The sequence below is a fragment of the Vigna umbellata genome, chromosome 3 (genome assembly GCF_029865625.1).
Source record: "Vigna umbellata cultivar VRB3 chromosome 3, Vumbellata_1.0, whole genome shotgun sequence".
Classification (NCBI taxonomy): Eukaryota; Viridiplantae; Streptophyta; class Magnoliopsida; order Fabales; family Fabaceae; genus Vigna; species Vigna umbellata.
In genome coordinates, this window is record NC_142167.1 from 48,473,357 (window position 1) to 48,484,373 (window position 11,017).

The window sequence follows — 11,017 nt, forward strand, 5'->3', positions numbered from 1 at the left end:
TGACATATATATTTAATAACAGACATCCAAATATTATATGTGTTCACTGAAACTTTATTTATCATAAACCATATATTCTCACACAACCATAATTGAACCATGCCACAATTAAAATACACAACTACAATACTTTTAAAACAAAACATTTCAAACTTGAAAAGACCAACAAATTATTCTAACTTTATCCACTTAAAACATCAATGCATAAAAACAAAGCAACACAATGTCAATCTCAAAACCACTACGGTTGATAAAAACCTTTAGCCACTAAATTTACTAAAACATTATACCTTCACTAAAACATTACACCTTTAAAACTAACAATACAAAATAAAATATTACAATTTCACATGCTTCACTAAATGAAAAATACTAGACTTGTAATTTTGTTTCTACCGTCAAAACAATCAAATAATCAATCTCATTCTTGTAACCTGATACCATACATTAATAACAAAATAAATCATACAGTCCTACAACTGTTAGTCAGTTTAATTTTTAGTCCACATAAAATATTCCTAAATAAACATTAATAAGCACCCAAGTAGTTGTAATAAAAAATATTCATTCAATTTACATTGCTTAAAATTCAAAAGTTTATATAAATATAATCATATTCGTAAGGAATTTAATAAAAAAAGTGAAATCTGCATTTTATTTTTCAACACACTATAACCCAATGCACCCAAACCCAACATGAAATATTAACTGTCAAACATGTTTTTAACACAAATAAAATAATAAAATAAACATGATTATTCATACCTAAAAATATATATTATACTAACCTTAAATCCTTAAATACATATATAATAGAAAAACAAAGCTGCAACTTCCAAATTTGTTTAGAATACATCAATTTTATAATAACTATTCAAAAATAAAATACTAATTTACCATCGGATATAAATTTTCATTTATAATATATTTTAAAACATTATTATGATGTATTGTATGTAAACTATGTAATAAAAATAATTCACATGAACCGTATAATAAAATATTATACTTTACATATGTACAATAAACTACATATATAATTTTTTTTTCAAATTATATAATCCGTAATTACCTTTATACACTAATTATTTTAATAACATTTTTAATAACACTACAAATGGTAAATCAACTAAAAATAAATGTACAAAACCCATAATATTATTTAAATTGACAAAAACAGAACAACCACTAAAATAATTTTGTAACAACATACAAATACATATATATTATTTATCTTTAACAAATAAATAGACATGTAAATAAAAGAAACAACAACCGCTAAAATTATTTTAGCTTTGTCCCACTTTAACATGCATATAAAAGAATATCACCCAACAAATGATAAACTTTATCCAACCAAAACACAAATATATATAATTTAATCCAAATAAAACTACTAGAAAAGAATGTATCATAAGAAAAAACCTAATTAGCTCCCTTACCTTGATTGAAAAATTAAGATTTCAAAATGCTTTCACAAAACATTATAGGTAAGACTTAACTTTTACTCTTCAACACAACAAGGTTTTTAACCAAACAAACTATTACGACATTTTAATATAATAATAATAATAATAATTTAAATACTTATTACCATCCATTGTCTATTTTTCTTACCTACCATATCAAATTTTATAATTGTCATATCAAAATATCTTCCTCTAGATGGTCATGGAGGAAAGACATCACCATATCAAGTTGTTCAAACTCCACATTTTGACTTACTACTTAATTAATCCCACCTAACTAGCTCATTTGGTGCACAGTTTTTTGTTTATTAATCTTCTCAATGACATTTGACGTACTAAAATCAAAATCTTGGAAAATTAGAGGGCACAAATAAATAAATAAATTATTTTATTATTTTTTCCACAATTGTTTAAGAATTCTTTTAAATATATATGATAGTTAGATAAACTATTTGGGTATTTCTGGCCAACGTAAATGAATTGAAAATTTAACCCATTATCAATTTAAGAAACGACACCAAGAAAAATGTTGAATATATCATTCAACTTCCAGCCATTAATGGTTAATATTGGTTTCTTAAAAATAATCTCTGTAAATATTACATTACGTATTCTTAAATTATTTTTATCGTATTAATGAAAATATATCAGAGTTATTTTGTGCCATTTCTTAATTATTTTTTGAGTTTCTATGACGTGAAATAACTTATGTCAAAACTCATTTTATTTATTTTTTAATGTTTAATTAAATTTCTAGTTTCCATTTTGATTTTGTTCTTCCAAATTTTAAAAAGTATTTTTTAGTCTCTAAAAATTTAATAAAAAAGTTTCTAAACACTAAATTCAAAAGGACTATAAATGATTTTTTTTATTGTGTAGAGTTTAAAATTTAAAATTAGAAACTAGAATCATATTTTTCAATTGAGAGGTAAAAAGAAATATACTTAAAAGAAAAAAAAAACGAAAATTCCTCCAAATTTTAAGGATTAAAAATGTAATTAAACTTTTTATCAATTACACAAATATTCAAATTCTCAATTAATAGAAGAGATAACTGCAATAAATATAGTATTAGCAGCAACTTACAACCTTCAGAAATTATGTTTTCGTAGTATTTCAATCATGTCTATTTCAAGTCCATATGAGTATTTAAGAAATTCACTGAAAAAAATTCAATAATAATGAAATCTAAGTTAAATTTACATAAAAAAAATTTACACCATTTTTATTTTAAAATCTTATTAAAATAATAAATTTATAAGTTTTTTTTATATAAATTTTAATTTTCTCATTTCTAATAAATATTAGAATTATACTCATTTATATTCCCAACACATATGCTGGCGTATTTTTAAACAAACTATATACTAGTTTTATCAAAATATTAATCGAAATCTCATGTTAGTTATAATTGAATTTAGAAAAATGCAACAAATTGTAGTATAAAGATTATGGTAAATTCTAATATGAGAGGAAATGATGTAAACGTAAGCATCACTCTAATATACAGCATATAATTGTGAAGAGCAATATAATACAGTGGTAAAGTTGTTTCTGACTACCCTGAAAGTGATTGCTTGAGTGAATAACATTCTGAAAATAAGAGCTACAATAATAAGGTAATGGTACTTGCTAGAAAGGACCAAGTTCATCATCGAGATTCCAACTACTTATGAAAAGTTATGGGTTCTTCACTTCTTCCAGTTGCTTTAGTTCATGATACGTGGCTCTGATGAAAGCATTCGTTTCTTTTGTTGGTTCTTCTATTGCCTCTTTCAGCTTGCTCAGTGCCATGCAATAAGCTTCCTATCCAATGTTCAAATCAAACAAAACATATGATAAGGTTTTCATTTCTTAAACAATAATGTTATTTATAGATGTTTTTAACCAAGATTTTCATAAATGAACACTATTGATACCATGAAGTGATCTAACTCTGAAGTGTTTGCACCAGGTGCTAATTTGGACTTTGAATTCATCAGCTTCTTCAGTTCATCATCATCAAACACTTCTGCTTCACTTAATCCCACCTGAATTCAAATCAAACTCAAAATGATGAAGTAAAATAGATGCATACTCAAAATGTATGAATAAAGAAAAAAAAAAGCCATGACAAAGCTTTTAACCTCTTACTTCCAACATTGTTGATCATATCATCTATCACTGACTTAGACAAATAGTTGACATTAATCTAAGACAAATCCTTATATGATATATGTAACTGTTTACCCAGAATGTCTGGTCTTGTTTCCATTGCAGAAACAGTTCTGTTATTTTAAGATGAAACGATTTAGTTGTTTATTTATATAGATGCCCTCCCAAATTAAGATAAACGACAAAAGTTGTTCCATTTTAATGAATTGTTTAGATTAATGAAAAGTGAGTAAAATCTACTTATTTATGTTCATTTTTCACCCACTTTCTCTGAGTTAAAATCATTCAGAAAATTACAAGAAACAAAAACGTTTTTTCTTTCAAAAATATCATAAATTTTGCAGCTATAGCCAAAGTGAGAAATTGCTTTTCTCTGAACTGTGACATACTCTTCTCCACCATTGTCTTGTATACTATATTAAGGTTTTAAATTGTTCTAACATCATGTTTTAGATCCTGTTCATCACTCACTAAAACAAAAATATAACCATGTAGGTGACCACTGTTATACTAAAATGGAAGCTTTTTGCAATGGCCTGTGTCTTTTTCTGTTAATAGTTGACCCCGGATCATGATAATTCAACATTATTGGTTTAATGAATACATAGTTTAGGAGTGAAAAGAAAGAAAAAGAAAAGAAAATGGAGGAAATTACGTACCTTCAAGCAGTTGATGTGAGATTGAATCAAAACTTCATACAAAGGATGAGTTGCAATAATCTTCTTGAGAAGTTCTTCATTTTCTTTCCCAGCAGCAATGTTTTCACTTCCCTCAACAACAACACCCTTTTCTCGAATGTGTGTAGCTTCCATCCCTCTAGCTAGGTAGGTAGGTTTCTTACTAGAATTGCTGTTATTACTATTTCTCTTGCACCAATAGAATGAGAAAGAAAAAGAAGCAGTATTATATAGAGGAAGATGTTGTGGATAAAAGGGGTTTGTATTATGGTTATTGACCATTGAGGGTGGAAGCTAAAGTGATGAAACGTAGTTATCAAGAAGTACAAATGGGGTTACCTGCCGTATGGGTATTTCTGTTCTTCATGTTGTTAACCATTGGAGGTAAAATAAATAGTATGAAAACAAGTGCATGCATGCATGGGAAAAAGATAAAGGGTTAAAACTCTGTGTTCTCTGTGTCCCTTTTTTGCCTTGAAAGGAACTTGTCAAGGTTTATTGCTATGATTAAAGCACCTTTCAGCTCTTCAACCTTTCAGCTCTTTAACTTGTAACACCTCTTTTGGCTTTATTCTATAATTCCTCCCAAAGATTTTTACTTCATTTCATTATTTCCAAATGCTTAATAGAGAAAATTATTTTACAACACTTCTTAAAATATATATCATATATATCTTCCACATGTTTTTTGGGTTTTTCCAATCTTTCTCATCTTCTTTATGAACTATACATGCCCACATATAATAGATGGTATAATTTTTTTCTTTTTGATTGGGTTACTGTGTAAAATGGGCACGAACAGTTTTGGTCATCATCATCATCATTCCTATAATTTCAAATATGAACTGTTTAATTACAAATTAATGGTTTAAAGGAAATCTACTTAGTCCCCCACTTTTAGGATTCGGGAGGCGTAAATGAATCTCCATATATTTTAAAAAGTGAAACTATGTGTTTAGTGTTGTTATCTTTCTATGGTCTTCAACTTTTTTTAAAGAGTAAGAATGAAAACTTTATAAAAGAAATTGAAATTTTTTATTTACATGATATCAATATATTTTCTATGGAAAATTTTAAAAAATAAGATAGTTTATTTCGTAAATTAAAAAAGTGGAGTATTGACTTAAAATTTACCGTTCAAGTATAAGTTGTATGAAGTCTTGACGACTTCTAAATTGAAGTTGTCGTGAGTGAGAACAATTACTGCATAACACTTTAAAAATGTGAAATTGTCAGAACTACTTTTTCATGTTGAACAAAAGTCGTTAAGAGTGGTGATGACTTTCAATTTATAAGATGTCGTCTATGGGGTGATGACTTTCAATTGAAAATCGTTCTAACTTATGACGACTTCAGTTATGCACAGATAATTGAACTAAAGTCGTAGTCAATGATAATGACTTTCCATTATGAAATCGAGTTTGTCGAACTTCTCTTTTATTGTTGAGAAAAACCAATCTTGTCAAGCTAAAACCAAGCTTGTCAAGCTAAAACCAAGCTTGTCAAACTGAAATCAAGTATGCTAAACTTGTTGAGTTAAAATCAAACTTTTCCTTTTCTGTTTTTATATATATATATATATATATATATATATATATATATATATATATATATATATATATATATTCTTCTGGTGATATGTATCTATTCTTCTAATTATTTACATCCCAATAATCAAAATGCTTTGTAAACATGTTGAACAAAAGTTTTTGCTGAGTTTCCAAGTTGCAAAATCATTGATTCAGATTTTATAATAAAGAAATTCCAATGTTAGAAAATATAAATGAAACATAGTAAATGAAAAATAAAAGTATGGTATTTCATAAATAGATAAATAATGCAAATGTAAATATAAGGAGATGAAATTGCACGACTACTTTGTTGAAATTCATAATCTTTGAGCTAAAACATATTCAAATGCCTCATTTGAAATAAATCATGCATGCGTTTTAATTTTATTTTTCTAGTTTTCTGAGATGAAAAAGTATGAATTAGAAATTCAGACTCAAATAAATATTCACACTATTTTAATAATGACGTGACTGATTTATTAATATTACAAATAATTGATCTCACATGAGAAAGAAAATGATTCTGAGCAATCTAAATAAAAGCCGTTTTGGACCTAAATTGGAATTGGGCTCAATTAGGTGCTAAATCAAACTTGGATGGGCTATTTGCTAATATTTGCTAATGGGCCTGACCCACTACAGAACCTACATTTTGAAATATTTGTCCCACACTTTCTTCATCACAAATCTCACGGTTTTTTAATTGCTATTAAATTATAAGACTTGAATCTTTCACTAAAACTCGAGGAAGAATAAAATAAATAAAGAAAATAGGTAACAAATAAAATAGAACATAAATGTGTTTGATTAAAGAGAAATAGACAAGTGATGAAGTGAAAAAATAGATAATGCATTGGGTTAATGAGTTTGATTAGGAATCTATTACTTCATAAGAGATTGGAAGCAAGTACAAAATGTTTAAGTCATAACTTATAAAATAATGTCAATAATATGTCACTTTTATTATAATTAATCAGATTTAAGTTAGAAAGAGATATTATATTTTGTAAATTGTACTTAATTGAAGGAAAAAAAATGTATTACATGATTTCAAAATATTTGGAGATTTAGTTAATAAACTTCTTAAGAATTCAAATTTTTTATAACTAAGAAATATAATAGAAACTTCAAGTATTGGGATAATTAATCCTAATTTCTCGACCCTAAGCAAGGAATAAAAAAATTATAAATTCATTGATTTATCATAAAGTTTTCATTTTTGTATATTTATAATTTTTTTTATTCTTATTGACTTAAACTAAAAAAAAGACATTATTCATGGAACTAAATCTCTTTTCACAGATAATCAATCATTTAAGATTTGCAGGCAAACTCAAGCTTTAAGAAAATCAATTTATGCACATTTTATTATAGAAACACATAAATATTTAACAAAATATCTACTTTAAGGTTAAGATCGAAACAAAAATCTCAATGTTTCTATTCTCTCTTATATATTGTTAAGAAAATTTTCATATATATAATTTAATTAATGTTCTTGGATTTTGAGCATGAACTTTACGGACTCGTGACAAGATCCTAATGATAATTTGATTATTTCTTTTGTTTGGTGAATGCTTCCTTGTTGTTGAGAGGAGAAATTCACTTATAAAGACTCTTTGATGCTCAAGTTTGATGGCATACTCTCTAACCATGACCAAACACTTTCAAGAAGACTTGAAGTCATATGTGGGAGATGGGTCTATACTCTATCTTTTGGGCCATCTTGAATCATCATGAAGCTTTTAGAGTAAGAATAATTTTGGATCTTGAATTTTTGGCCAAGTACTCTAGGATTTATTTGGGCTTTGAATTATGGGTTTAGTAGTGCAGGATTTATTTTGAGCCTTGTATTTTGGACCAAGTAGAATATGGTTTTGACCACTCAAGTCAACAAAGGGCCAAGGCCCAATGTTGACCAAAGTAGGACACAAATTTGGCTTAGTTAACCAAGGAATCAAAGTTTTCATCTAACCTGGTGGATAAGGAGAGTGAGTTGTCCACGCCATGTGTCCTCCTCCCTATGAGAATTTTTCATCCTAGTTAGTAGTCACATGTCACTTTAGGAATGGAGAGGATTCTCTATAGATAGTGGCCATATGGTCCCCTCTCATTGGAGAGGATTTTTGCCATTTGTCTTTTTCTTAATGAAGAGGATTTTCTCCCTACTCTCTAAGTTAGCCAAGATATGGTTTTTAGGTCTAGTTTCTATAAATTAGGAGACTCCCTTAGCCTATAAATAGATGTGCCTCTCACTCTTGTATTCATCTTTGATTTAGAGTAAAGTTATGCTGTTATTTTTGTATCATACTACTCCTATTAGGTAACCCTAGGCTAGAGCAACCCAAGTGGCCTCCTATAGCCACCTTTCTCCAAGAGTTGGCTCAACCTTTCTTAGAGCATCACTAAATACCACCTCCATCACCATAAAATAACTCATGACCAAGAGCCTTAGGCTTTGTTCACTTGAATGGATTTGAGGGAGAGTAATTGAATGAATTTGAGAGGATTTAAAGGTAAATTTTTTATTGTTTATTTGAGTGGATTTGGAGGTAAGTAAAAATAGATTTGAAAGTAAAATTTGTAAGAATTAATATAAGATTTGAAAATAAAGTCTGTAAAAATTAGTATATATTATATTAGACCTTGAACCTACTTGCGTGGCTTGAAGATTCCAACGACTGCAAATTCAATATATATAATATTCAAATTATGAAATATGAATACAACGACCGCAAAAAAGTTGTCCTTTTTAAGGTAGATTCCAGATCTGTTTGGAAGCTTCCACCATTGTGAAAACTATGAAAATAAAAGAACCAAAAGGAGTTAATTATAATTTTTCAAAAAGCAGAGTAGGCTCGTAGCATTGACCAGAGCGAAGGTTGTTAGTTTATAGCACGTGCATAATCGACCAACCACCACCTTTTGGTTCTCTCCATCTATAAACATTTAAATACATTGCTTCTTGCTTATTCTCCAGTACTACAAATTATTTGAATGGCTCCGGAAGCTGATGAACCTGTCATTCCTCTTCTTACGCCCTACAAATTGGGTAAATTCAATTTGTCTCATAGGTATTATTATTCACACGCATCGTGGTCTAAGACTGATTTTAAATTCAACATTAAATGTATGTATTTTCTAATTTCAAATTTGGGTTATTTTTCTTTGTAAATTCAGAGTTGTTTTGGCACCGTTGACGAGACAGAGATCATACAGTAATGTTCCTCAGCCTCATGCCATATTGTATTACTCTCAGAGAACTTCTCCAGGAGGACTTTTGATAAGTGAAGCTACTGGCGTCTCTGACACTGCTCAAGGGTAACTTTTTTTTCTGTTACCTTTAATTCATGAATGAAAAACAACACAGCTTTTGATGCCATTTTCTTACTTTTATTATCTATATGAAGATTGATACACACACCAGGTATATGGACAAAAGAGCAAGTTGAAGCATGGAAACCCATCGTGAATGCTGTTCATGCCAAAGGTGGTATATTCTTTTGCCAGATTTGGCACGTTGGGAGGGTCTCAACTACAGGTCAAGTTCATTCCTCATCAAATTTAAATGCTCAATTCTGTTTACACTCAGATTCCCTTTAGATGCCGTGCTTTTATTTTCTTCACCATCCGTCAAAATCCGAATCAGAAATAATTTACTGTATGAAATTCCGGTTATATCAAATACGAAATGTCCAGATTCTAAAGATTATGCTAGACAGGATGTAAAAAATCTCTTTGATTTGGACTGAGTATACCATTGAATAGACGCTCGATTATTGCAACAGATTTTCAGCCAAATGGGCAAGCCCCAATATCTTCCACCGACAAGCCACTGAAACAACAAACGGGAAGCAAAGGCACCGAGGAAACACAATTGACAATACCAAGGAGGCTAAAGACAGATGAAATTCCTCATGTTGTCAATGATTTCAGACTTGCTGCAAGGAATGCTATTGAAGCAGGTAACTTAACAATGTTTCCCACACACGTACAAACATTGTCATTTCTTTAATAGATAAGAAATCATGAGACCTTTGTATGTATATATATGGCACTTTAATTTTTGAAATAATACATCATACTTTAAACCTGTGTAGGCTTTGATGGGGTTGAGATCCACGGTGCTCATGGCTACCTACTTGAGCAATTCATGAAAGACGCAGTGAATGATCGAAGTGATGAATACGGTGGATCACTTGAGAACCGTTGCAGATTCGCTTTGGAGGTGGTTGAAGCTGTTGTAAAGGAGATAGGGGCAGAAAGAGTAGGGATAAGGCTATCGCCTTTCACAAATCATGCAGAATGTGAAGATTCGGATCCCATAGCATTGGGGTTATACATGGCTAGTGCTCTCGGTAAATATAATATTCTGTATTGCCACATGGTGGAGCCAAGAATGAAAACTGCTCTTGAAGTAGTTGAGAGCTCTCAGAGCCTTGTTCCTATGAGAAAGGCCTTCAATGGAAGTTTTATTGCAGCAGGAGGTTATAGCAGAGAAGATGGTATCAATGCTGTGGCTGAAAATAGAACAGATCTTGTTGCTTATGGTCGGCTGTTCTTGGCTAATCCGGACTTGCCAAAAAGATTTGGGCTAGATGCTCCTCTCAACAAATACAACCGTGGGAAATTCTACTCTCATGACCCTGTTATCGGTTACACTGACTATCCATTTCTTCAATGAAATCACTTAAGCAATGTGAGACTATTTGGTGATCAAAACAAAACTCTAATTGATGTTTTATTCAACCCAATGATCCCCAATAACTTACTGTTCCTTAATTTATTTTAACACCAATTTCTTTAATCATATACTTATTATATACTTACATCTTTCATCCACAATCCATTTTGTACATATTTGGCCCAAACAATGATCTATTACTAAAATGTTGACAACTTTACTATATATCCTTTAAATAACTATTAAGTGTCTTTTAATAGCTTATCTAACTGACATATTGTATCTCTTTCTTTATTACGAACGCTAGAATTGTATCTCGTTATTAAGTTAATTTTGATATTTCAACGGAATTGGAGAAGGTAAGAAAATCGATGAAGAAGAAGGATGAAGTGAATCATAGAAAGGAATATAAAGATGACAATAAGAAGAAGATGACATGTATCCGGGAAAATGAATATTTGA

At 29.5% G+C, this 11,017-nt stretch overlaps 2 protein-coding genes across 2 annotated transcripts; one reads left to right on the forward strand and one right to left on the reverse strand.

Moving 5' to 3' along the window:
* Positions 1-3,149: 3,149 nt before the first annotated feature.
* Positions 3,150-4,435, reverse strand: KNATM (KNOX meinox protein). The gene is made up of 3 exons (XM_088110791.1): positions 4,283-4,435; positions 3,389-3,499; positions 3,150-3,275 (listed from the first exon to the last, which is right to left on the reverse strand). Exons 1-3 carry the CDS (start codon positions 4,433-4,435, stop codon positions 3,150-3,152), a joined length of 390 nt encoding a protein of 129 aa, XP_087966917.1.
* A 4,365-nt stretch (positions 4,436-8,800) lies between these two features.
* On the forward strand, positions 8,801-10,696 carry LOC124830370 (12-oxophytodienoate reductase 2-like). The gene is made up of 5 exons (XM_047304055.2): positions 8,801-8,945; positions 9,052-9,192; positions 9,282-9,412; positions 9,660-9,836; positions 9,972-10,696. Exons 1-5 carry the CDS (start codon positions 8,869-8,871, stop codon positions 10,553-10,555), a joined length of 1,110 nt encoding a protein of 369 aa, XP_047160011.2. The 5' UTR covers positions 8,801-8,868; the 3' UTR covers positions 10,556-10,696.
* The last annotated feature ends 321 nt before the right edge of the window (positions 10,697-11,017 follow it).